The sequence below is a fragment of the Rutilus rutilus genome, assembly GCF_951802725.1.
Source record: "Rutilus rutilus genome assembly, chromosome: 2".
Lineage (NCBI taxonomy): Eukaryota > Metazoa > Chordata > Actinopteri > Cypriniformes > Leuciscidae > Rutilus > Rutilus rutilus.
Genome location: NC_140210.1, coordinates 15,237,300 through 15,265,188, shown reverse-complemented (window position 1 = coordinate 15,265,188; position 27,889 = coordinate 15,237,300). Strand labels below are relative to the sequence as shown.

At 37.5% G+C, this 27,889-nt stretch overlaps 1 protein-coding gene across 1 annotated transcript in view; it reads left to right on the top strand.

Moving 5' to 3' along the window:
• Window positions 1-25,637, top strand: part of LOC311285938 (multiple PDZ domain protein) — a 52,146-nt gene extending 26,509 nt beyond the window's left edge. The window contains exons 18-41 of the mRNA XM_084401824.1: window positions 3,558-3,756; window positions 4,950-5,081; window positions 5,155-5,406; window positions 5,487-5,664; window positions 9,739-9,837; window positions 9,962-10,027; window positions 10,114-10,173; window positions 14,667-14,841; window positions 15,113-15,321; window positions 16,914-17,005; window positions 17,372-17,417; window positions 17,712-17,789; window positions 17,889-18,248; window positions 19,274-19,357; window positions 19,648-19,871; window positions 19,987-20,134; window positions 20,236-20,298; window positions 21,331-21,379; window positions 21,464-21,507; window positions 21,601-21,711; window positions 22,769-22,873; window positions 22,993-23,102; window positions 25,079-25,202; window positions 25,399-25,637. Coding sequence (XP_084257950.1) covers window positions 3,558-3,756; window positions 4,950-5,081; window positions 5,155-5,406; window positions 5,487-5,664; window positions 9,739-9,837; window positions 9,962-10,027; window positions 10,114-10,173; window positions 14,667-14,841; window positions 15,113-15,321; window positions 16,914-17,005; window positions 17,372-17,417; window positions 17,712-17,789; window positions 17,889-18,248; window positions 19,274-19,357; window positions 19,648-19,871; window positions 19,987-20,134; window positions 20,236-20,298; window positions 21,331-21,379; window positions 21,464-21,507; window positions 21,601-21,711; window positions 22,769-22,873; window positions 22,993-23,102; window positions 25,079-25,202; window positions 25,399-25,563 — 3,173 coding nt within the window. The 3' untranslated portion in view covers window positions 25,564-25,637. The remainder of the gene's footprint in view (window positions 1-3,557; window positions 3,757-4,949; window positions 5,082-5,154; window positions 5,407-5,486; window positions 5,665-9,738; window positions 9,838-9,961; window positions 10,028-10,113; window positions 10,174-14,666; window positions 14,842-15,112; window positions 15,322-16,913; window positions 17,006-17,371; window positions 17,418-17,711; window positions 17,790-17,888; window positions 18,249-19,273; window positions 19,358-19,647; window positions 19,872-19,986; window positions 20,135-20,235; window positions 20,299-21,330; window positions 21,380-21,463; window positions 21,508-21,600; window positions 21,712-22,768; window positions 22,874-22,992; window positions 23,103-25,078; window positions 25,203-25,398) is intronic.
• Window positions 25,638-27,889: the final 2,252 nt, after the last annotated feature.

The window sequence follows — 27,889 nt, the reverse complement described above, 5'->3', positions numbered from 1 at the left end:
CTTCCTGTCTGTCTTCTTATACATCCTCAGTATGTTTCACAGAGAAGTGAGCTCTGTGAGAGATCTGTAAAACATGTGTTTGCATGTGTGTATAGATGTTGTTTATGTGTGTGGTGCAGCTCTGGGTGTGGATCTTAAAACACCTCACAAACTATCCCAGATGAAGCTACACATGCATTATATTAAGTAGGGATGAAACATTTTGTATTAGTATATGATATGATGGTTTGCATAATGATTTTGCTATTTAGCATGTACTTTAGTTTGCATGTTTGTATTTATGGTTTTAAAGAGTAGTGATTTTTCTCTCTGTTTTTCTGATGTTTTCAGCCAAGTCAAAGTATACATAATGCATTGCAGAGCTCAACAAATTTATTTATTTTTATTTATTTATTTTGCTGGGTAGTAGTGCCATTATTTTCCCTGTTCCTACCACAATATTTATATATTCTTATTACAAGAAAAAGTAAGATATTATTAAAGGGATAGTTCTCCCCAAAAAAATTATTCTGTCATCATTTTCTCACATTTATGTCGTTCCAAACCCGTAAGACTTTCGTTCATCTTCAGAACACAAATGAAGATCTTTTTAATGAAATCTGAGAGCTTTCTGTCCATCCATTGACAGCTACGCTACTGAAACGTTGATACTTCAAAAAGTTCATAAAGAGATCGTAAAAGTAATCCACATGATTTGAGCGGATTAGTCCAGATTTTCTGAAGAAACTCGATCGCTTTGTATGATGAAAAGATTTAATTCAGTCTTGTATTCACATTTAAACATTGATCGGCAAAAATAAACAGAAGCTCAACTGAACCTGCTTGACGAGCAAAAACAAACCTCATTGGTTCTTGCGGAAGCTCAAAGGCGCTGCGTAACACGAGAATGAACCTCATTGGTTCTCACGCGTCAAGCAAACATGCTTGAGCTTCCTTTTAACACAACTGATGTGTGAGTTGATGAATGTTTAAATGTGAATAAAAGCCTAAACTCAATCTGTTCATCATATAAAGGATCGAGTCTCAAGAAAATTTGGACTAAACCGCTCAATTCATATGGATTCGTTTTACGATCTCTTTATGAACTTTTTGAAGCGTCTAAGTGTCAGTTGCGTAGCTGTCAATGGAGGGACAGAAAGGTCCTAGATTTCCTCAAAAATATCTTCATTTGTGTTCCGAAGATGAATAAAAGTCTTACAGGTTTGGATTGGCATGAGGGTGAGTAATTAATGACAGAATTTTCATTTTTGGGTGAACTGTCTCTTTAAGTATAGTATGGTATTCCTTTAAAAATATTAAATTGGACACATTCAATCAATCAAAAAAGACATTTAAAATGTCACAAAATGTTTCCAGTTGAAATAAATGCTGTTCAATTGAACTTTCTATTCATCAAAGAATTTAGAAAAAATAAAAATGTATCATGGTTTCCTCAAAAATATAAAGCAGCATAATTGTTTTCAACATTGATGATAATAATAATAATAAATGTTTCTTGAGCACCAAATCAGCAAGATTTCTGAAGGATCATGTGACACTAATGACTGGAGTAATGATGCAAAAAAATTCAGCTTTGCCAGCACAGGAATACATTACATTTTAAAATAAAATAATCCAAATAATATTGGAATTATATTTCATAATATTACAGTTTGTACTGTATTTTTTAACCAAAAAATGACGGCACACAGTGATTTGTTAAACGTCTGCAGCCTATTTTTACTAATGCATGTAAGATTTTGACAAATCAATCACTTGCAATTTTAACAAAACTTTATCAATGTCAGCTCCACAACTTTACAATGGAGACATATTTTAGCAGAATTTGCAACAATGATGTTGAATAAATCACAGAATACATGTCCTAGCAGGGTAAGTGACACTTCAGCTGCCCGAAGCACACACTGGCCTCAGGCCATCCAAATTGTTCAGCCCTGCAGTGTTTATAAAGCTACACCATCATTGAGGCTCAGTGAAGAATATAGAAGTTATGGCTTCCCATTAAAACTTGATCTTTTTCTTTCTTTTTGATCAAGTATTTATTCCAATGAATATTCATCCAATTTGACACAAAGCTCTGCATGAGTGTTATTTAATTCATCAATTCCATCATCCCGTTTCATCTTAATTTTTTTTTTAATTGACGTTACAGTCAGTTATTCATGAGTCAGTTATTTATGTTGGATGATGAAATAGAGATTATAAATCGTGATGTGTTGTGTGTCTTTTGTTCTGGTGTTCTCTTGTGTCATCTCTGTCCTGTGCTGTGCTTTACATGGTCAGATGTGCACTGCTGTAACTAGCGCACTATGATTGTACTGTAATTTGACTGTTCAGACACAAAACATGATAAATGGATGTTCAAATTGAAAATAAAAACTTAAAAATCAACGAATCTCAAATTCTTTACGACCATAGTGTTGTCTCCATGTTTGGTGTGTGTTTCCTTGCATGTTAGCTCTCACGTCTGTTTATGTTGCCTGTCTTTTCTCTTTGCGTGGACTGCTAATTATTCATAAATCAGCTGCATATTAGATTTAAAATAGGCTTGCATGGTGCATTATTCAAATTGAGAGCAATTTAGACAGATTGATCACTGCTGAAATGTAGGCTAGCACAAAGCCAACCAGTCAGTTAACACCCACAATGATGTCAATGGCATTGGTTTGAAGTTCATTATGTAGAAAATAAGCTCAGCTTAATAATCGTAAAATTAATTGTTGAAGGAACACACTGTGATTTTAATACAACACTGAGTCAAAGCCACCATTTAATATGTCATGAAAGGTGAGGGGTTTTAAAACCCTCTCAAACACACTGACTCTGCATGGTGCACCGGCACTTTCACTGTTTCTAGGAGAAAAGAAATATCATAAGAGAGTATGAATCTGTAAGACAGTTGAGAGGTTCATGGGGTATGTAAATGACATTTAGCGGATGATGATATTCCATTGGTAGTTTTAAAATAAGGAAATGTCTGATGTGGTTGAGATTCCCCTGTCACACCCACACTCACTGTCACACTTTAACACACACTTTTGTTAATGATATACGTATACAGTTAAAATAACTCATGTGGGATGGCCCGGGGCTGATTGTCACACTTTTTACTTCAGTGAATATTTTTCAATGTCGGTTTATTTTTGAAAGCCTATTTTTGTACAGGCACATACCTTATAGTCTTGGGTACACAAAAGCTATTTCTACTGTTACTGCCCACAAAACAAAATCCAGTTTATTGGACGGACATTGATCTTTTTACACTATATGGGGTAATTTGTGACAATAGAACCTGCCATTAAACAGCCTATTATAGGCATTCAAGTAAAATGTAAATAGTGTAACAATTAAAAAAAAATCAACAAAGATGTTAAAGGTAATGAACAAAAAGATAAAATCAAAATACATTTGACAACAAAACAAGCACATAGCCTTATGTTACTTTGTAAATGTGTGCATGACACTTTTGTGTCGTGTGTATGTGTGCGTGCCCGTGCGTGCGTGTGTGTGTGTGTGTGTGTGTGTGTGTGTGTGTGTGTGTGTGTGTGTGTGTGTAGGAATGACAGTGAGTGCTTTAAGGGATGGTTCAGGCATCATAATCCGCTCTGTGATTCATGGCGGGTCGATCAGTAAAGACGGGAGACTGGCAGTGGGAGATGGAATCATAGCCATCAATGGAGAATCTTCCACCAACCTGACCAATGCACAAGCCAGAGCTATGCTACGCAGACATTCACTGATTGGACCTGATCTCAGGTGCTCACACACACACACACACACACACACACACACACACACACACACACACACACACGTGTTTACCTAGCTTTGGCTAAATGTAACATTGATTTCTAGTTCTGTTTTTATATAAAGCTAATTTAAATGACTACAAGATAACCATAACATGTAATATTTATAATATATTTAAAATAACATTTATTGTTTATTTTATTATATTAAACAAATAGTGTTATTTTTCTTTCCACAAAATAAGTTGGTAACACTTAACAACAAGGTTTAATTTGTTAACATTTGTTATTAGAACTAACAATGAGAGATATTTCTAAAGCATTTATTAATCTCCGTTAATGTGAATCTCAACATTTACTAATTCATTATCAAAATCAAAAGTTGCATCTGTTAACATTAGTAAATTAACCTGAACTAAAATGCTCATTGTTAATGTATTAACAAACCTTAACTAATGGAACCTCATTGTTAAGTGTTACCAATAGGTTTGTTCAGATATAAATGAACAAACAAACACATTTTTATAACAAAACATTTTTATGTTTTTGAACGAAGTCTCTTGTGCTCATCAAGGCTGCATTTATTTGATCGAATATACAGTAAAAAAACAATAATACTGTGAAATACTATTACAATTTAAAACAATTTTCGATTTGAATATGTTTTAATTTACTCCTGTGATGGCAAAGCTGAATTTTCCAGTCTTTAGTTTTACGTGATCCTTCAGAAATCATTCTAATATGCTGATTTGGTGCTCAAAACACATTTCTCATTATTATCAATGCTGAAAATAGTTATGCTGCTTAATATTTTTGTGGAAACCATGAACATTCTTTGAAATATATATATTTTTTACATTATAAATGTTTTTACTGCCTCTTTTGATCAATATAATGCATCCACGCCGAATAAAAGTATATATTTATTTAAAAAAATAAAATAACTTCCTGACCCTAAACTTTTGATTGTTAAAGTAAAAAAAAAAAAAAAAAAAAAAAAATGTATTAGACTACATAAGTACTTGAATCTTTATTGATTTATTGAAGTTGGAGAGATAAAACTAATTTTAAAAAATGTAAAGAAAGGTGATGATCTATCAAGTAGCACATTTCATTTGTTGTTGGGATTGTATTTTTCATCAATACAGCTTCAGTCAAACAATTTTTTAGCTTGTTCTTGTGTGTTTTGGTGTATTTCAGAGTGATGTACGTACCTGCTGCCTTCCTGGACATGCACAGAGCCAGCTACGTCCAATCAAAAGAGGACATGGAAATACACAGAACAGCTACTGTCCAATCCCGGCTCTCACAGAACCTTCCTTTTGAACCCCTGTAAGGAATCGGAGAATTTTTTTATGTTTTGTTGTTTCTTATGGCGTTTTAATGCATATTTGCTTTGTGTTAGAGAATGCATTTCAGAACAACAAAGTACAGTAGATGGAAAAGGAGTAAATGGAAAGACTCAAGCTGAAGAAGAGAATGAAAGAATAGATAACCACAGTCAAATAGAGCAAAGAGAGGACGGTGAACGACTGGGAAAAAAGGTGAAGGATGAAAAAACGGCCTTGAAGAGTGAGAACGGACAAAGACGAGGGAGAGGAAAAGATGAAGAGGAGACACATGAGAAAGATCGTAGCTCATGGAGTCAGCCTAGAAGGTATCAATTAAATAACAAAATAGTCCAGCATTCACATTTAGTGTGTTCATGTGTAACGGGGATATTTTCCTGTGTCCTAGAGTAACATTATTTAGGGCTAGGGGCACGTGCCTTGGCTTCAGTGTGGTGGGGGGTCGTGGTATGGGCAGTCGACTGAGCAATGGAGAAATGAGACGGGGCATCTTTATAAAACATATCGCGGAGGACAGTCCAGCTGCACACAACAGCACTCTAAAGAAAGGAGACAGAATTCTTCAGGTGTGTGTGTGTGTGTGTGTGCTTGTGTTTTTATTAAAGAGTGGCTTTTCACTATTGGCCTGCTCTACTTTAGTGCTTATTCTAGCCAAGAACAATGTCTGAAATACCAATAACAGAAAAAACTTGCTCAAATAATGACACAGCAGTCTATTTGTATAAAAAACATTGAAGAAACTGGCAATAAAGAATTGGGATCAGAAGAACTCTGAAAGTACCAATTATTTCTCAGACATAAATCAAACATTTTAGTTTAAGGTTTATTTGTTACTATGTAATTACACATATAAGTACTAATTTAACAGCATTTACTTATTATAGGGTTAGAGTTAGGATTAAGGTTTGGTTTAGATTTAGTTGCTTGTAATTATGAATATGTCGCTGTTACTATAGTACATGTAACCTGTATAACAAGGGCACTGTAAAATAAAGTGTTACCCAAAACACAAAGCAGAATATAATTAATATCCTCTCAGATTTGATGCCATGAAAACCTTGAAAATAATCCTATGATTAAAGCTAGCATGAAACGGAAGTTGCGATAGCCTTGCCTTGCGACTTAAATCTGAGTGAAACAGCTTCTCGAATAAAAAAATAGGGCAGGACTTGATTTTGTCTATTGAATTGATGGATCATTTTAGTTTGTTATTGCTGTGATCTCATGTGAGTGACAGGATGTCCCGCCCACGTCCCAGTAAACACGTCATTAGATAAGAAAAGAGATGTTGTTGAAAGAGGGAGAGGAAGTTATTTTAATTAAAGATTTTGAGGGCTCATGAATTTATATATATAAAAAATTATGTGCACGGACAAATTGTTTATTAAAAAAACTTCTGTTTTCCATAAAAAATAAGAATTGTCCATTTTAATTTCAAGATGACTTTAAAGTATGATTCACCAAAATAATTCAGAAAATTCTGTCAACATCTGCCTCATTACAAACCTGCACCAAAAAAAGTGTTTTTTTATTGATTTATTTTTATTATTATTCTGACCACTCTTAAAAAGAAAGTAAATGAGAACTCAGGCTGCCAAGCATTTAAAAGGATGCAAAAAGCACCATAAAGAAATCATAAAAGTACATTCTCAGTTATCTGATGAAATGCACTTAAATGTATTGAATGTGCGCTTGTACTGTACTTCAAATCAAAGTATATTTTTTACAAAAACTGTGCTATGCAGATTATATAATATTAATTAAAAAAGCCACTTAAATGTCCTTAAGAGAATAGACTTTCATGTCACATTAAGTTTTACTTTAAAGTACATTATAAATCAGTATGCTTTAATCCTTTGTTGTGTTTTAAAGACACTTATTTGATGTGTTGATTAACGTACTAAAGCACATGAACATGCTTAGTTATACATGGCATAGAAGTTTCAACAGAAATTACATGAAAGTATTTTTAGTTAACCATATATGCTTCTAGTGCATTCGGCACGACACTTAAACAGTATTTCAGAGACAATTGAAATAATTATGAAATGACGTATAAAGACGTACTTAAATCCTACTTAGCTAATTGCATTTAATATAAAAAAAATTAGCAACTAAGTATAACACTTTATTTTATGGTGTAGTTACACTTTACAGTGAAACAGTAAATTATGCACTGTACAATCAAGTCATTTCAACTTAAATTACATTAAAACTGACTTTAAAAAATGAGTTGAATCTTGTATAACTTTAAAAAGTTGAAAATTGCTTAATTTATTTTGATGAGTTAAAGCAATGCAAAAACATACATTGTCATAACTTATTGATCATATCATTTTTTTTCAGTGTGCATAATTTCAAGCAACTAGCCCTAAACCAAACCCTAACCCTAACTTAACCCCTATAGTAAGTACATGTAGTTAACTAATGTTATGCCTTACATGTTGTGTAATTACACAGTAACAACGTCGCATTAAAATAAAGTGGGTTACACTTTATTTTAAGGTGTCATTGTTACAGTGTAATTATATATTTAAGTACTGAGTAATATTAAGCAACTACATGTACTTACTATAGGGTTAGGGTAGGATTAGGCTTTGGTTGAGGGTTAGTTGCATGTAATTATGCATAACTTACTGTTATTACTATGGTAAGTACATGTAACATATGTAACAAGGACCCTGTAAAATAAAGTGTTACTATAAAGTGTAACCGTATATTCTCTTAATGTGTATTATTTCTGTAATAACTACTCTTTTTCTTTTCTTTCTTTTTTTCCCTTTTTTGTAATTTTGGAGCTTGACAGCCCTAGTTCATTCCCTTTCATTATACTGAAAAGGTCAGGCCAGGAGACTTTTCAAAAATGCACTTTTTGCGAAAGGAAAAAAAATACAAGTTTGAAACAACTTGACACTGGGTATAGAAAAAATCACAATCAGATAGTCAGATTGGAATTGGTGATTTTATTCTGCTCTTGCAAATTTTGTGTGAAATATTCATCAGACAGCATGAGGCTGAGGCTAGTTAGTGTTGATGAACAGCGATGGGAATTGGGTGACGTATAATGATCTCCATCTGCTGGTCATAATAAGCTAATGCATCACTCCTACTCTGACCTAAATAAACTAGATAACAAGCAGTGTTGGGCAAGTTACTTCGAAACTGTAATGCGTTATTTATTACTTATTACTGTCATTTCAAAGTAATTCGTTACATTACAATATTACTGTATTTAAAATGTAAGGCATTACACTACTATTGCATTACTTTTAAGTTACTCTCACCCAAATAACTGCAAATATGGATTTGGAAATCTAAATGTAGCTTATGATGCTCAATTAGCTCATTACACATCCAGTAGAAGGTGATGTGGTATCCGACTGAGCTTGGACCCATAAGAAATTTTACTATGATGTACTATAGTACATACCATGGTATACCATAGTAGTACCATGGTATTCCATAGTAGTACTATGGTAGTACCATGGTACCTTACATATAACCATGGTACTATATAGTACTTCAGATATTATCATGGTACCATGGTACATTGCATGGTACTGTAGATGTTACTATGGTACATAGTATGGTACCTCAGATTTACCGTGGTACCTACCATGGTACATACCATAGTACCTCAGATATAACTATGGTACATACTTTATAGTACTTCAGATATTATCATGGTACCATGATAATATCTGAAGTACTATACTGTACAGTATGTTACTATGGTACATAGTATGGTACCTCAGATTTACCATGGTACATGCCCTAGTACCTCAGATATAACCATGGTACATTCTGCCGTACATATTACCATGGTACATACTTCCTCAGATATAACCTTGGTACCTCAAATATTACCATGGTACTTTGCATGGACGCATGGTACAGAAATCTTTTTACTTTTGCCCGGGCTAAACTTTAGGGTTAAACTTTAGCAAAAATAAAAATAACTAAGCCAAATATTTTTATTTTATTTTTATTATTATTGTGAGTGACTGCAGTAGTGTGGGCATAGGCCATTTGGTCTATGAACGAGTCATAGATCTCCAAAATCAGTTTTAAATGTATAATGTAATATTAATGAGATTTTTATTTAAGTAATGTTCTAATTCTAGATGTTTGTAAATGCTGCATGATTTTGACGTGGTTTAATCAATGGCCGTGCGCGTGAACTTTGAACATTCATGTCGCTTTCAAACCCATACTGTCTATTTTTCAAACACTGGAGCGGCCGCGGCGCAGAGTTGCCATGGAAACGGAGTGAAACATTTTGCGCGGACGTTTCTCCTCTGCTGATCTCGCGGTGATTTTGGCGAATTTGCATGAAGGAAAAAAAAACTACCACTTTATTCCAGGTTAACTGCTTGTAACGCGCGTTACTGACATTTGTACCGAGTAAAATATTACATTTTCCCCCCCTGTAATGCCTTACATTACCGCGTTACAGCAAAAAGCAATGCATTACAGTAATTAATTACTTTTGTAACGCGTTACTCCCAACACTGATAACAAGATTAGTTTAAAGAAAATCTGGGGCAAACTGGTTAACTTGAAAGTAGAAGTATATTGAAAGGAATGAGAGACTCGGGAGAAAGAACTTCACACATTGCATTTTTAATGTGTTTTGGCAGGTTCAAGGTGTAGATGTGAGTGATTTCACTCATGAAGAAACCGTTGAGGCAATTCGTCAGGCAGGAGACAGAGTTGAGCTACTAGTGCAGAGTCCTCAGGTAACACAGAGACACACATGCACACACATTATCACTTCACAAATACTCATACTCAGTGCTAGAATATACAATAGACAAGACAAAACCTGAGTACATAAAACATTTATTTCCTCTCTATGCCCAGGTTTCAGCCCCTGGCAACTGTGCTGAAGATGACAATGTATCAAAATCAAATTGTCAGAATCATCAGGTATATTTCTGCTTATGCTATTGTGTGTATCATTAGTGTCTTTTAGGAGATGTATATGGTAATATGAAAGTTTGTCTCCTCTTTAGGATCCCAAGATCCCCAATAATCTCTCCCCAACCTACCCCTTCAGCCCCATTCCCTTTAAGGTCTGTAATGTGTGTTTGCATAGTAATAATCTAATATATGTATGTAAGTTACATATTATCTGCATGCTGAAAATAAGTACTCTTAAAGAATACTTAAAAAAAAAAAATAAAAAAAAAAATAAAGATACTTAAGTTTGAACTAATTGTAATATTTTGGAACACTTATGTTAATTACAATTGAATTGAAAATGTAGTTTTCTTAAAATGTAAATTTATATTAAATGCAATTTAGAGTGCTTTTTGACTCACTTAAGTATTACAGCTTTATAATTTCATAATTAGGCTACTTCAGTTGTCTTTGAAAGGTGGTTATAATGTAATGTACTTACAAGCATTTATGGCAAGTTAAAATATACTTTTTCATTTCTATTAAAACTTGTGTGTAATGTATTTAAATACATTTCTAATTACACATTTGTATTGATGTTTTATTGAAGTTGCAATTTATTATAAACATATAGTCACTTTAAATGTAATATAAAAAAATATGCATCAGTTTTACGTACTGTTTATATGGACTTAAGTATGTTAGTCAACACACCAAAGTATGTATGAAGAAGCATGATTTGAAACATTATTTAAAATGTACTTTAAAATTATACTTTTAATTTTACATTATTATAAAGTGCACTTTTTAAGTGTACTGAAGTGTGATAAGAAACATAGTCATGGAAGTGTACTTCAGGCCTGTTCACACCAAGGATGATAATTAGAACGCTAAAGTAAAAAAAAAAAAAAAAAACTGCAACGATATCGCCACTGTGAAACGATATTGTTGGACTCACTTTCAGAATTATTTTTTTCCATCTAATGACTGAAAAACATTGACAGCCAATCAGAATCCATCCTGCTGTAAAAGCTCGAACATTTAAAGCGGCAGATGACAAAACTGCAACACGCTTATAATAAACAGAGCGATGTTATGCGTATGGTTATCGTTCTTGGTGTGAAGGGGCCTTTAAAGAGAAGTGGCATTTTATTTGAGTAATATTGTATTATCTGCAAGTACCGTTTTTTTTTAAATATATCCTTTTAAGATTTGAAGGAGACTACACTAAAAGTACACATTCAATACAGTTGCGAGTACTTTTTTTTCAGAAGGGTAAATAGCAATAAAACACAACCGTTCCTGATCCATGAGATGACAAAAATCTAATAAAGGCTGTTCCCTTTCAGTCGCTCACATTCCACATAGGGAGCCTGTCATCTTCAAGTATTGATAAAACTAGCCAATGCACATTGGCATGCGAGATTTGCATCTCGTGCTCTGCCTCGCAGCGCGGGTATAAACACGGAAGCGGATGCACACACCACTTGTCTTTCACTTCGGAGCCGATCGGTCTTCATGACGGTGTCTCTGAAGAGTGTTGATTCATTCAACGAGCGAGTGTGTCGGTGCTCCTTCTGGAAGTCTCTCCCGGTGCTGGTGGTTCTACAGCGTGAGTGCAGCGGTGGTCGCGAGCCTTCTGAGCTCTCAACAGCTGTTCTAACAGCATTTTTGTGTTTGTTTGTCTGAGTGCTTCACTGGTGCTTCACCATCCCTGTCAGTGTTGCCGCAATCATTCCCCTGTGTGCTCCGGCACTGGTGAGAGTTTTCATTCCTGAAAGAGGAACACGGGTGCATTTGCGTCTTTTTCAAGATGTCATTCCACCCTAGGGTGCCGTGTGGGATGGGTGATCGGAGAATTATAGTGAAGGCTTCCCCACCCGGTAACCAATCCCTGTGGGCCCCTCACTCCTCTATCAGAGGACAGAGGAGGACATCCCCTCTGGAGATGATGACTCGGCTGCCTTATCTCCCTCTGGGAGCCGAGCCGGATCCACAGTTGTCAGCTATGCTGAAACGGGCCACCCAGGCTGTCGGGCTCGAGTGGAACCCTCCACCATGTCCCGAACAGTCTCGGTTGGATGACAGTCTCAGCCCACTGCCCCGGTTCCTTTCTTTCCCGAAGTGTATGGAGAGCTTACCAGGTCATAGACGGCACCTTTCACTGCCATAAATTGCCTGAGTAGCTCCTCCCCCCTCACTACCCTTGACGGAGGAGCGGTGAAGGGTTACTAGGCTATCCCTCCAGTGGAGCGGTCTGTCATGGCACACCTGTGTCTGGCGGCCGCTGCCTCTTGGACGGGGGATCCTCGTCTCCCCTCTCAGGCCTGTGAGTTCTCGGCCGTCCTTACGGGCAGAGCTTACAAAGCCTGTGGGCAAGCCGTTTCCTCTTTGTAGGCCATGGCGTTGCTACAGGTCTACCAGGCCAAGGCACTCATGGACATGCACGAGGGTAGCCCAGACCGTGTGCTAATAGGTGAGCTCCGCTCCACAACTGACCTCGCCCTCCGGGGTACGGCCATTGCGGCTTGCGCGATCAGTCTGGCGATGTTCACCTTAGTGGTCCAGGAGCGCCATCTCTGGCTCAACCTGGCCGTTATGGGAGATGCGGACAAGGTTCGGTTCGGTTCCTGGATTCCCCTATTTCCCAGGTTGGGCTGTTCGGCGACACGGTAGAGAACTGCGCCCAACAGTTCTCTGCCTCCCAGCTGCAGACGGAGGCCATTCGGCACATCCTGCCCCAGCAGCCCGCCGCCGGTGGCAGATCCTCCGCCTGCTCGGAGTGTGGATGGATGCAGTGGATGGGAGATCTGTGGGAAAGCACGACCTGATCGTCAGGTTCCTGAGGGGAGCGAGGAGACTGAATCTGCCTCACGCCCCTCTATATACCCTTTTGGGACTTAGCTCTGGTGCTGACTGCACTGCAGAGACCTCGCTTTGAGCCACTGTAGGCAGCTGAGTTAAAAGTTCTGTCTTTAAAAACAGTTCTCCTGCTTGCTTTGGCCTCCATCAAGAGGGTCGATGAATCGTGCTTGGAATTCGGGCGTGCTAACTCTCACATTATCCTGAGACCCCAGCCTGGATATGTGCCCAAGGTTCCTGCCACTCCCTTTCGGGACCAGGTGGTGAACCTGCAAGCGCTGCCCCCGGAGGAGGCAGACCCAGCCCTGGCTTTTCTCTGTCCCGTCCGCTCCTTGCGGTTGTATGTGGACAGAACGCAAAGCCTCAGGACCTCAGACCAGCTCTTCGTCTGTTACGGAGGCCAGCAGAAGGGAAAGGATGTCTCCAAGCAGAGGTTGTCCCACTGGATAGTGGATGCCATCATCTTGGCGAATGAGTCCCAAGAGACTCATTCAAGTGTAGCCGCTTCCTGGGCGTTGGCGCAGGGTGCCTCACTGACAGATGTTTGTAGAGCTGCAGGCTGGGCGACACCTAACACGTTTGCTAGATTCTATAGCCTACATGTTGAGCCAGTTGCTTCCCGTGTGCTCTTTTCACATAGAAGCTAGTTAACACCGTAAGCCCCGCTTGAAGATACGTGCGCCATTCTTGCTCCAGTTGAGTTCCCCTTTAGCCAAACCTGTTGTGTTCCTCCACACCCCTTCGGCATTGGATGTGGCGGAGCGTCCGATGCTAGGCCTACCACTCGTATGCACTGGTGGAACTTGTGCTAGGCTGGGTCCATATGTTGTGATCCCTACGGCGATCCCATATGTGTATTCTTCCACGGTACGGCTCCCTGTGGCGAGCCTGTGTCTTTCCCTTGCTGACCGGATGAGTCTCCCCTTTCTATAGGTTGGAGCCACCTCAGTGACATTCCAGATGGTGTACTGCCTGGTAACGCCCCTTCCATATGTGTATCCTCCACATGTTACCTCCCTGCGGGCTGGATGTGGCTTCCATAGCATCCCTCCTTCCATCGAAAGGGCACGCTTTCCCAGTGTTATCCTAGTCTAACTGAGTGGGTCTTGCGGAACAACAGTGACTTCCCTGGTCTAAGCCCTGTCCCATCTCCGCCTCAATAATGCGGGTGGATCAGGAGGCTTTTATCTAGGCACTGGAAGGTGGCAGCACTAGTGGCGTTTTAATTGGGATCCCAATCAGTCGAAACGTCAACTACGTTGAACGTGAGCGACTGAAAGGGAACATCTCGGTTACGTATGTAACCCTCGTTCCCTGAAGGAGGGAACGGAGACGTAGTCCCGTCGCCACTATTGCTGGACCACCGCTGACTCCGGGCTCCACTCGGCTCCTCAGCGAAAAACAAGAGGTGCGTGCATCCGCTTCCGTGTTTATACCCGCGCTTTGGGGCGGAGCGCGAGATGCAAATCTCACACGCCAATGTGCATTGGCTCGTTTTATCAATAGTCGAAGATGACAGGCTCCCTAAGCGTGATCCCGATCAGTCGTAACGTTGACTATGAGGGTATGTAATGAGGGTTACATACATAACCGAGATGTTTTTTTCTTTACATGTTTTTTTAATGAAATGTTTTTTATTTACCATGTTTCTTTGCACAAATCAAATTGCTGGGTCTGTATTTATTAACAAGAAAATATATATTTGGAATTTTTGGATTTGCTATACTGTTGAGATTTTAAAAGAGAACAGATTAAATAATGTATTTTCTGAAGAATATAACCACTCTTTATATTGCATTTGTAGCGTACAGAAGACTGGAAATTGGGGAAGCCTCCACATTCAGTTCCTCCCCTCCTGAAACTGCCCTCTAGGCCAGTGAACTCGGAAACAGATGGAGTGCTGAAGGTTCCAGAGAGACCACCCCTGCCAGAAGAGGCTTCACATCATCACAGCGAGCATGAGCAAGCCTCTTACTGGAGTATGTTTGTGTGTGTTACACTAAGGGGACCAAATGTCCCCTAAAGACCAAACCTGAAATCTCCTACTTTGTGAGGAGCAGGGAACCGTCTCGACGATGAAAACTGCTTGCAGAAATGCAGAAAGGTTTAAATTAGCCTTAGGAGTAAATCATAGGGAATCAAAAATATCCTTAGCTCAGAATACAAGTCAATGCCTCTATTAGTGTGTCCACTAATGTGTCTGTATTGTTTTGTCTGGATGTTTTGACATGTTTGTGTGTGTGTAAGCAGGCCGTATGCAGCAGAGGTATGGCAGTCTGCCTGGAGAGCTTCACATGTTTGATCTGGACTGTGGCTCATACAGCTCTGGACTGGGACTGTGTTTGTCAGAAAACAGAGATGGAGCGCGTGGAAGAATGAACGTGTACGTGTCAGAGATCAAACCAGACGGGGCTGCTGCTGCAGATGGTCGGGTTAGAGTGGGAGATGAACTACTGGAGGTGAGAACCACCTCCTGAACTCTGACTGAATAACAGAAACTTTTCATTTGGCCATTCAAATTATTCCAGACTTTATGCTGTATATATTTTTTATTAGAAAGCAAACCCATTCAGTTTCTCATGATGCACGGGATACAGAAGCAGGCACGGCTTTATGGGTGGGCCTTACGGGCCTTGGACCAACAGGCCCACCCAAAACTTTTCTTCAAAAAAATAAAATAAAAAACTTTGAATATATTTTAATTTTGTCAAGAATTATTAAAAATAAGCAAATAAGCTCATCATTTGTGCTAAAATAGTCTAAATGTTTAGTTTTCAAAGTTTCATAGCTTTAGACGTCCTCCCTATTATAAACGAAGCATTTATTTAATCAAGCTCTAAATACAGCTCGTTGTGGATCCAATGGGGCAAGGTGACGTCACCTAGCACCAGTCGAGTTTTAAAAACAATTTTAAAAAGCTGGTTATGTCTATTTTGATGTTTCTGCGCAAGTTCAGCAGACAGTGAGGTTCGGGATCGGATGTAGCTGTTAATCTTCGTGGATGACCGTGAATTGGCGGTAGCCTATTGTATTAGTTATTATCTCGTAGTAGCCTATAGGCTACATTTTAATGCATCTTCTCTGTATAATAAGCCAAGCTCAGTCTGTTGTTAATGAAATCGAAATAAATTAATGTTGTATGAAATCGTCAAAAAGGTCTATTGCCACTTATGACCGGATTTGATTGAAACTGTCGGGCAGTGCTGTTGATCTGTATTGTTGAAAACAGAATTGTGAAATATTCGGCCTCATGTTATACGAGCAGAACTAAACTATGTTTTGGGGAAATATTAGATTCCTGACCACTTTTACAGTCTATAGGCCTTAGGTCTATAGAGAGATGCGCTAAAGCACAGCCAGGTATGATGCCTAATGGAGATTCCAAAGTGCTCTTCTTTGGTCAGAACCAAGGAACTCCTTGTACAGTAAAATTTACATTTTAATGTAAATTTTCCAATGTTTAATGTCTTTGAATTCAACTATTATCGTTTTTTCTGTAGGATGTTGATTAAAAGTTACCATGAACAACTTATACTGTCACTGGTAGCTACCATCAAATATTTTATTGAGGTTTGATTGTAACAAAAGTAATGCAACAAAATTTGAATTGGTCAAGTCTTACAATATTTTAATTATCCAAATAGTATTAGTATTAGAAATAAATAAAGGAATAGTAGCACATTTTAATACTACTAGTCTCTTATTTAAGTTTTTTTTTTTAATATACACGTATAAATTAAATATATATTTTTTCAAGTGTTACCATTGTACACACTGATTTTTTTTGTGATTGGTTTATTTATTAAATTTGATAATATTATCTAGCCTTTCTCTTTATAATTCTATTAATGTTACATGTATGTGGCACATATAAAAGTTATAAAACATGGTATGTAGAGTTGAATTAGTCTGTGAGTAATAAAGGACAATGTAAAATGTTACAATTGCCCCCAATCTTCTCAACATAACTAAAAGAGCAAAACTCGTGAAATATGTCTCTTATCAAAGGTTGAGGTTTTGTCTTCTTCATGGTAATGTGTATATTTTGCAGATAAATGGACAAGTGCTGTATGGACGCAGTCACCAGAATGCAACAGCAATCATCAACAATGTTCCAGCTAAAGTTAAGATTCTGCTCACAAGGTGAAACTTTTTCTCATGAAGGCAGACTAACACATGCATTATAATATACTCATCATATACTGTAGGTAGCTTATGTATATTATTACTGTGATGTCCAAAAGTGTGAGATCGAGATGAATGTAAAATTTTAAATAGAGGAAGAGATTCTGCAATATTTCTAGACCAGATCAAATGCATAGTGCCATGAAAGAATTTCAATTCAATATTTCACTAAAATTTTGATGCTGATATTTGTCATTTGTAATGAAAATACTGTATGAAATTTGAAATCAAACTAGAAGTAATTTCACCAAAAGTCTCTTTTTTTGGGGATTTTTATGTGTGCATGTAACATATTTTGATTCACATTTTTAATTTTCTCGTCAGGAATAAAGATGCACAGAAACAAATGACTACAGGACCAGTAAAGGAGGCAATGGAGCCATACACACACACATAAATAAACTAAAATACTTCTTAAAACAGTAAAAGGCATAATAATTATAGAGCTATGCTCGATTAACAAATCAAATCATTGTCAAAAAACAACATTCTGAACAAGTTCATTACAATAATTTTGCATAGCTAGCTGTATGTGTCTGACAAGTTCATTGAAATTCTTTATTTAATTATTTAATTTACTCTGAAATACTCTTTAATTTACCACATGTCTGCTTCACTGGACATCTATATCTTATGTCATCTCATGACAGTTTTATCTGTTTAGATGGACAACTGTCCTGTTAAATCTCCTGGCATGCATATGAATATGGTCAGAGAAGGTCAACATTCAGTTTTATCACAGGTAAAACAGTCAAACCAAATGTTAGACAAACACATGACACAAAATATCTGCCTGCTTCATTCTCATTCTCTTTGTTCTCATGATTCTGTTTGCCGATAGGATGGAAGGATCAGCAAAGAGGATAAACTGAAATCTCGCTCCTCAGAGAGCCTCAACATTGGTCTTCCTGCTCCAGTCAATGCCACATCCAATCATAAGCCTTCCTGTCATCCTGCCAGTCACATGCCCTCCAGCTGCTGTGTTCCTCCATCATCTGGCGTTTCATCAGCTGACTGCGGCTCAACAGCCAATCAGAGCTCTCGCACTGGGCCTCACAGCACTTCTTACTTGGCCCAGTGTTCTGTGAGCTCGGACCCCCTTACATGTCCAATCATAGCTGGCTGTATAAATACTATTGATATCTGCAAGGGCTCCACGGGGCTCGGCCTCAGCATAGTAGGAGGCTGCAACACACTACTGGTGAGAAATTAAGGAGTTTTTTAGAGAAAAAACTGAGTTTATTAGACTACACAATGTCGAAACTTGAATTACAATGAAGCAACTTGAATGCAAACCTGAATTTTCTTTCTTCCTTGGAACACAAAAGGAGTTTAGAAGAAAGTTACTTAGATTGAATTTAACATATACATTTTATCAGTTCATGCACTGCTTGGGAACTGAACCCAAGACCTTATCATTGTTATTGTCATGCTCTAATGGAATTCACCTTAAAAGTGGCTCATGCACTATAGCGCAGGTCTTCAGAAGCCATACAATAGCTTTGAGTGGGAAACTGACTCAATTTAACATCATCACTAATTGATGTTCTTCTTGAAACTACTCTCATTTTTTGTAATTTTTGAGTGAACTATCCCTTTAAAGAAATATTCCAGGTCAAATGGAACTTAAATGATGAGATGCTGTTGATTAGTGCAGGAAATCATTTCAACTCATCTAATTCACTTGCATGCTGACAGAAGGTTTTTAAAACCAGAACAATGAAGTTTGTATTTTTTTTTTTTTTGAAGTACTTTTAATTATGGAGTACAAAAATGCTTATTATTTGATCTGTAAATCCGAGTCTTTTTTTTTTCTTTTTTTTTTGTGGCATTGACAGAAGGCTAGAAATACTCTTGATAAAACATATTAAATATTCCTTTAAATAAAAAAATTATTTTGAAGCAATGTTGCAATCACCAGAAATCAAAATGGGAGCAAAATCAATATTCTTTCTTTCCCCACATATCTGGGGCTTTTTCATGTGGAGATAAACAAAGCTTTTGAAGTGAAATTTTTTTTTTTAAATATATATTGATTATTTTCCAGCATGTGTTAAAGAATAACTGTCAAATTTTCAATTCAACTTTCCACTTAAATGCTGACAATATAATCTTTCTTTCTTTCTTTCTTTCTTTCTTTCTTTCTTTCTTTCTTTCTTTCTTTCTTTCTTTCTTTCTTTCTTTCTTTCTTTCCTTCTTTCCTTCTTTCCTTCCTTCCTTTCCCAGGGAGTAATAGTGATTCATGAAGTGAACAAGGATGGTGCGGCACACAGAGATGGCCGGTTGTGGGCAGGAGATCATATACTAGAGGTACAGAACTTCAACATTGACCAGTGAAGTTGAACAGAATGTAGTTTATTGATTTCTTCAAAAATAACTTCCATTGACCCAAAGTGTGCACAAACGTAGTACACAGAGGAACTATCATTACTAGTGTAAACTCATGGCTTAGGTTATAAAAAATGACATCAACAAAGTACAGTGCACATATTTATGGACTGATTAAACTGAACTGAGTATCCAAACAGGCAAATATTGAATCTACTTGTCCTTTCCAAGGTTCTTTGAATGGCTCTTCTCCATTCTGTTCTCTCCTTCAGGTGAACGGCATTGATCTGAGAATGGCCACTCATGAGGAGGCCTTGAGTGTCCTGCGCTTGAGTCCACAGCGTGTGCGATTGTGTATCTACAGAGACCCTGTGACAGAGAACCACTCCACACACACCCTGCAGAACCACACACCCGAGGACATGTGGGACCTCTTCAGTGTGGAACTGAACTGCAAACCAGGACAGGGACTAGGGCTTTGCATTGTGGGTAAAAGGTGGGTTATTCTATAGGAATAATTACATTACAGAACTGCACACTATACAGTAGGCCATGAATAATACATAGAATCAAGTGTTTTCAGAATTCATAATTTTCCGCATGTCTTGCAGGAATGACACTGGAATCTTTGTGTCGGAGATAACAAGAGGAGGGGTCGCAGACTTGAATGGAAGGCTGTTGCTAGGTGACCAGATTTTGTCTGTGAATGGGGAGGACATCCGAGCTGCATCCCAGGACTACGCCAGTGCGCTATTGCAGGTGCACCCAAACACACTTCACTCATGAATACAGTAATTAATGCATTTCTTTCAAAATCATAATAGGACTAATTATGTCCTCTCCGTGTGTGTGTGTTGCAGAGCTGTAGTGGCTCTGTGTTGTTAGAGGTGGCACGCTTTAAAGCTTCATCATATGGAGATCAGGTAAATGCATTACACAACTGGATTATTCCTGCTATGCAGTACTTCTGAACTCTGTGATCTAAAACAATAAATATTCATGTGTTATAATTTAAGAAAATATTTCTATTTAAAATATGCTCTGTTTAAGTTCAGGCTATTATGTAAACAATGAACTGAGCTGGACGATGACATCACTGTTTTCTCCAGAGCGGCTATATATAAATTAACTTTTTTTACAACAAAAATGAACCATCACTGAACTTGTAAGCTATATAAATAAAGGTGACTTGACTTGACAATGGCAAAACAAATAAACTCCCAACAGAATTGAAATAAAGAGCTTTAGTAAGCCATTACTCTCAGTCACTTTGAGTTGACATTAGGGTGTCAACTTTTTTTGTTAATGTTGATATATTTAACCATTTATTGTTGTTGTTTTGTTATCAGATTTTTATAATTCTTTCAAATCATGGTGGAGTTAGACCAGCTGATAACACAAAAAGTCTAATATGATCATTACAAATTAGAAAATATTGTATATCTACATTGTAATTAAAAAAAGTCATTAAGATTTGTTTTGTTGTTGTTGTTAAAATAAATTAATACTGTTATTCAGCAAGGACGCATTAAATTGACTAAAAGTACGAAAAAAGACATTTATAATGTTACAAATGATTTCTATTTCAACTTTCTATTCTTAAAATAATCCTGAAAAAAAAAATCTGACACTGAAGACTGAAGTAATGGCTGTTGAAAATTCAGCCTTGCCATCATAGGAATAAATGATATTTAGAAAAAGATAGTTTTTGATCAAATAAATGCAGCATTGGGTGAGCACTTGGTGAGCCTTCCTTCATTAAAACAATCTTACCTACCCCAAATCTTTTGAATGCTAATGTATGATGGAGATTAAATCTTGAATCTTAACAAAGTATGCATACCATACCCATGCCATACTGTATATACAGCACACAAGCACAACTTATCAGATCTACACGGTGCACAATCTATACGCAGTGTTTGAGAGCCAGTGTTCTATTTTTGTTGTGGCAGGTGGGCGAGGTGGACGCCCCTCTTCTCTCTTCTCTCAGCACACATGACTGTAAGAGCGTCTGTCGCATGATAATTATTCACTATTCAGTTCTATTCATCAGTACCATCAATGAGTTTTCCTCTTTTTCCACAGCTTTGGACGGGAACGTTGACATCAGAACTGTCACCGTTCAGAAGGTGGGTTTGGTTTTCTGAGCACTTTTAAGGCATGTTGCTGCAGTAACCGTATGATCCAGTAGTAAATATAAGGTTGGTATGATTCTGTCCCAGCATGAGTGTGAGTCTGTGGAGTTGAAATTGAGAGACACACTGGGAGATCCAATGATTTACATCTCCAACCTGGACCCTACCACACCTGCAGCACGCTCAGGACTACTGCAGGTAGAGAGAGAGAATGAGAACGCTTGAGACTTTGTGGAAATTGGGCCTGAAAGCCTTCTTTATGTTTAGAAAAGCTTGATGTTGGAGCCAATAGCCTTGTGGGCAGCTCTCCAAAATGTAGTGCACTTGCACTTTGGGAAACATGAGTTTGAGTCCCGGCTTGTGGTTCTTTCCCAGTCCCTTTTCCCTTTTTCCTTTTTCTCTTTCTGTGTATAGATACATTTCCTAGAATTTCTCCATATACCCTCAAAAATAAAGGTTCCGGCATCTATGGTTCCATGAGAAACCTTTAAAATCCATGGAATCTTTCCATTCATCTAAAGGTTCTTAATAGTGGAAAAAGTACTTAAGATTATTAAAACGTTCAAACCAAGAAAAGAGACGCACTCTTTAGTGTTCTTTTAAGAACTATTCATTGAAAAGTTCCTCACTGACACAAAAATGGTTCTTTTATGGCAAAAACTCTTTTTTTCGAACCTTTATTTTTTAAGAGTGTACTGTCCTATCCCAAATAAAGGCAAAAATACCAAAACATCTAATCTAAAAAATTAAAGTGTGGATCATCGGAAACCTCAAGATATACAACAAATTGTATGTACAATACCATTCAGAACTTTGGGGTCAGTAAGTAGAATGAAATTCTTTTTATCCAGCATGGATGCATACAATTGATTGAAAGTGACAGTAAAGACATTCATAATGTTACAAAACATTTCTTTTTAAACAAATGCTGTTCTTTTGAACTTTCTGTTCGTCAAAGAATCTTGAAAAATTGCATTTTCAAATACATTCAAACAGAAAACAGTTATTTTAAATTGTAATAATATTTCACAATATCACTATTTTACTGTACGTTTGATCAAATAAAAGTAGCCTGTGTGAGCATTAGAGCAGTAGAGACCCAAACTTCTGAATGGCAGTGTGAACATTTGACAAACGAGCTACTTTTCATACCAGCTTTATTTTATATTACAAAAAAAAAACACCAAACTGAATACCCTATTCATGGAAAGTGGCAACAACCCACTATTCACAAATAACTGAATTGAATTTTCAGTTGGGTGCCAGAGTCATCAGCATTAACGGTACATCAACAGAAAGTCTCTCAGTCACTGAGGCAAGTTCCCTCCTGAGAAATAGCAGCGGAGCCGTCACACTGCAGGTGTGCATCATCAGACACATATCAAATCATTTCAGATACAAAACATAATCAAAATGTTCAATCGTTGTACACAGAGCTCATCTTTCCATGAATGTCACACTCTGTGTGTTTGATTAAAGGTGATGCCAAGTGGCTGTGCAGATGGAGCTAGCTTCAGTAAAGATCACTCATCTTTAATTCACTCCTCACCTGGACTCGCAGAAAAGTACACTACCCTCAACCACCAGAGGTACTCCAAATAAATATGTATAGTTTCCAATATAGAAACTGTCAAACTATTCTGAAGTGGAGTCCTATTTTATAGGCAATAGACTCATAAATAATTACACATTTTCACATTTCCGAGGTTCTCAGAAGTGGAAGTCGTCATAGTTCTATAGCGGTGAACAGGAGACAATAGCAAATATAATTTTTTATTGCCATCACTCCCTCATTCACTCCCTGTATTTTTGGTGAGCCTTCATCCTTTTGGGTACAATCAAATTTATTTCATATTCCATCTGGGGCACTTGGTACCTCATACATTAAATTGTAGAAGTTAAAAACAAACAATATCCCAAATTATATTTATTCACCCATTATTCATATGTAAAGAACTCCAATAAGATTTAGAAAGTAATTCTATTTAACTGCCAGCTGTATCTCAGTTTGCTTTAAAGGTACAATACGCAACATTTTCTGCCGCTAGAGGGCGCTACATTCCAAACAACAACAACGGCGTAGCTTGATGACGATGTGAAGGAGCGTGGAATGATGGGAACTGTTGTTTTCAACTCCACCGTGGATGTAAATCAGTCAGACGGGAATCGAAAAATCATGTTCATGGATGAGGCTAAGTTCTATTTTTATAAATGTTGCGTTTAATGACATGCTTTTTGTGGCGAGGGCGGCGTGGTTCAGCGCGGTCTGTAACGGGAGAGAGAGAAACGAGACGAGCAGGACGCAAGTAGGTCAAGTCCAAATGACGAACACCTGTGGCTTATTGCAGTATTATTGGCGTGGAGAGACCGTGCTGGAACGAGAGAGAGACTGAGGATTCGTACGAGAGACTGGAGAGAAATTGGACGCAGAGAAAGAAAACCGGTGGATCCGAGCTCTCATTTTTGAACTGTTTTGTGCCGTCGCGGTTGCCACGGTGAATGCGCGTTGTGCGCGACTTTTGTTTGTTTTGTTTTATTTTAATAAAGTACGAGTCCCAGTCACGCCGACCCCTGTCTTCTTCCTTCCTGACTCTTGAACCTCATCACACTTTTATTTCATTAAAATGAATTAACAGCAATCAGCTTGGTAAGGCTTAAAACTAAATTAGTTATCATAACGTTAGATGTTACTGTATTTGTCGAATTCATTGTTGTGATAACGCGGCGCAGTTTTACGTGTTCAAAACAAGCTAACGTTTGTTGCTTGATAGACGCTACAACTACAACTTCCGCATTTGTCCAGGACTCCACGCAGTACGAGCGGAAACCGAGGGTAACGCGGATATGACGCAATTGACTGGCGACTCCCAGCTCCCCCCTGCTCTAACGCCCCGTTTCCTTGGTTAAAATCGCAATTTTCTCATGATTTAAAACTAGTTGGAAACATTTGGGATATTGTAAGTAATCAACACTGGCCTTGAGATTTTGGGATATTTTAATGCAAAATTCTTACATATTGTACCTTTAATTTTCATTCAATATTACACTTTCTATCTGAAAAGTTTCATCACTAAAATTAATGCGGCCCAGGACAATTTTTTAATGTGTGGGTCACTGGAACAAATGAGTATTTTATATCCTACAGAACCTTTAGTCAACTATGCTCACATTATGCTGACGATGGCTCGGATTTATGCTAGCATTTAAGATTTATTACTGGTTTCATCCCAACGCTGCCTTCAATGAGTCCATGAAATATATTAAAATTGCCCTTTTTACTAAAATGTCTGCTTGTGGATATTTCGGAGCAAGTTTGCGAGTGCAGGTCTTTAAAGCCGTGAGACTCTAGAGTCAGCAGAATTCTACACATAGATAAAGGACTTCCCCCTCCAGGGCACCCAGACTATTCAGACAACCCTGTTCAATAGAAGTGTTATGCTTGCTTTTCACTTTTCCAACTGCACTAAAAGATTAATCTTTGCTCCTGTTCTCCTGTTTTCCAGTAGGGTGTCTCTGTAAAAAAAAAAAAGGGTTTAATTCTATTTGTCTTTTGTGTGCGTTTAAGTTCTCCTCAGTTCCAGACTATCGCTCTTGAACGTGGCTCTGCTGGGCTTGGCTTCAGTATTGTAGGAGGATTTGGCAGTTCCCATGGTGACTTGCCCATCTATGTCAAGAACATATTTCCCAAGGTACACAAGAAAGCTAGAAATTGTGAGTCGAGTAAATCTATTGACTGCAGTGAGCCACAGAGATCAATGCATGTCCTAACACACGTCCAATTTGCATGAATTGCAGCATGTGCACGACACACGGTCCTCTGACTGAGAAAGGAATGTTATTTGTGTATCTGAGCGTGAAGTGTATGTGACAGTGCTGTTTCCACAGGGAGCCGCGGTGGAGGACGGGCGTCTGCGTCGCGGTGATCAGCTGCTGACAGTCAACGGACAGAGTCTGGAGGGTGTCACTCACTCTCAGGCTGTCGAGCTCCTTAGACAAACCAGCGGGACGGTTACTCTACAAGTACTTCCAAAAAGACTACCAACATGCTGATAATGTCACACAATGTCACTTTCCCTTGTCGCGACGATTCTTAGGAGCAGATGCATGATTGATTGTTAAACACAGAGGGAGACAGATTCTACAAGCTGTATTTCTCAGAAAACATCTAATTCTAATTTAAAAAAGAAAAGTATTTCAGATAAAATGTGAATCTACATAGTGTGTAAAGTGGGAGAAGCCAATAGAGATTAGTGCTAAACCAGTGGTTCTCAACCATGACATATTATTAATATTTTTTAATATAAATAATATTATTAATATATTAAAGGGGTCATGAACTGCATTGTTTTATAATGTTTCCTGGGGTGCACTTATAATGTTAGTATGATTTTTACATAAAAATTGGTCATGATTTAGAAATAAAAGGCATTTTTCCTAGCCTGATTTTAGCCCTCTGATTTGAACGCTCCGTCTGAAGGTCTGCTGTGAGAAGTCAGTGTAAACGCCCACTGCTGTGATTGGCTAACATCTTTGCATGTGAAATAGCTAAGCATCACATGTGGAACTCTCTCGAAAACTTGTAGCACATTTTTACTTTTACAGCTCTCAAGGTTAACTAATCGTGAAAAGTGTTGATTTATAGCATTATATTTAGATTGTAAAATGTTGCAGTGGATGAGCATCGTAGCCGATCAGACATGTTGAATGCATGAATAAACTAGTGATTCTTCGCCTCATATACCCTATTCCTTGTTTGTTATATGTCGCTTTGCCCTGTTTATAAAATGTGCTATTGTTGATCTCTTGCACTTCATGAAATTGCACTGTCGATTGATGCTCTAATGTAATCTCGTTGTATCATAGCAATGCCAATAAATTATTATTATTATTATGAATGCAGAACATGAATCATTACAACTTATTCTGCACTCTCGCGAATGCGTTCGTCATAACTAAAAGTGCAATCACGATGTAAATAAGAGATTTGTTGATTCTAACGGGAGTTTTGGCGAGAGTCCAGAACTCAGTCACTGATAAACTTGCACTGTTTGATTGACAGCTCCAGCGATTGTAAAGGGAGCGTTCTTTGATCGCTTTCTATATATAATTTAATCACAGTTTAAATAACAGAATATTAACATCCTACTAAGGGAAACAATGTGAAGTTGACCATTTAGTCACTGGTTTGATTTACTGACACATAGACAAAGAACATCTTACTGTACATTAATCATTACATATCTGAAATCACTGGTCACAGATCAGGCATTAGAATTAACACAGTTACTTGCATGTTGTCGCATTACTGTCGAGTCCATATCGTAAAAGCAAAGTCTGCACCGAAATTGCGACTGATTTACCATACTGATATGTACCAAATACATTAGCTTTAGGATCGTCAGGAAGGTAAAGTTATTTTCAGGTCAGTGATCCTGTGCTCTTCTCTCTTTGTCAACTCACTAAAACGCTAGTGGGCAATGAAGTAGTAGGCGTTTATTATATATTTTTATTTATTTGCCCTTTATTTAACCAGATAAAACTTTCTGAGATTAAAAATCTCTTTTACAAAAGTGACCTGGCCAAGATGAGCAGAACAACATTATCAAAAAAAGTAGTAGGCGTTGATTTTCTCTTTCACCTATCTATGACGTCATAAATAGGCACATTCCACGATTCATTTTCTGAGACTGGTTTCCAGTAAAAGCTGTTTTTGGACTAACAAGGAAGTTTTCATTTCTGAAACTTACAGGATATTCTTATAGTATGATGACCTCTTACATGTCAAAAGCTCTAGGAAAATTGGATTTCTCAATTCATGACCCCTTTAAATCTTACTTGATTTAAAAAGCATACAATAAAAAAATAAATTATTTTCCCTCAATAAATGTTTTTTTTTTGAGGAAGAAACAAGAAACTTTAAATTGCTTTAAACTCAAGAAACAAGAAACTTTAAATTGTGGATAATTAATCCTCATCAGAGGTTGAGAACCACTGTGCTAAACTATGAGTCATATTACTACATATCAGCTGTCTTTTTTACTGTAGTGCTTCACTACATAGATTTGTACCATTGTACATTATTTTTCAATCTTCAGTACGAGTTATATGAATATAACTGGCATAGCTTATGGCATAATTAACTCTGAGAGCTCACATTAAGGATAATTATTTGTAAGTGTGGTTCAGTTACATATTTAGGTTATCATAAATCATGCAAAAAAAATGTTTATGAAACTATTTAAAGCAAGACTGATATCATAAAAGTATTTTCTGACTGTAACTCAGTAATGAATCATAAACATTGTGTTTGCATATGTTGTCAGATGCATTACATGTAAATCAGCACTTCACTGTGTCCGTTAGAATGACATTCAAC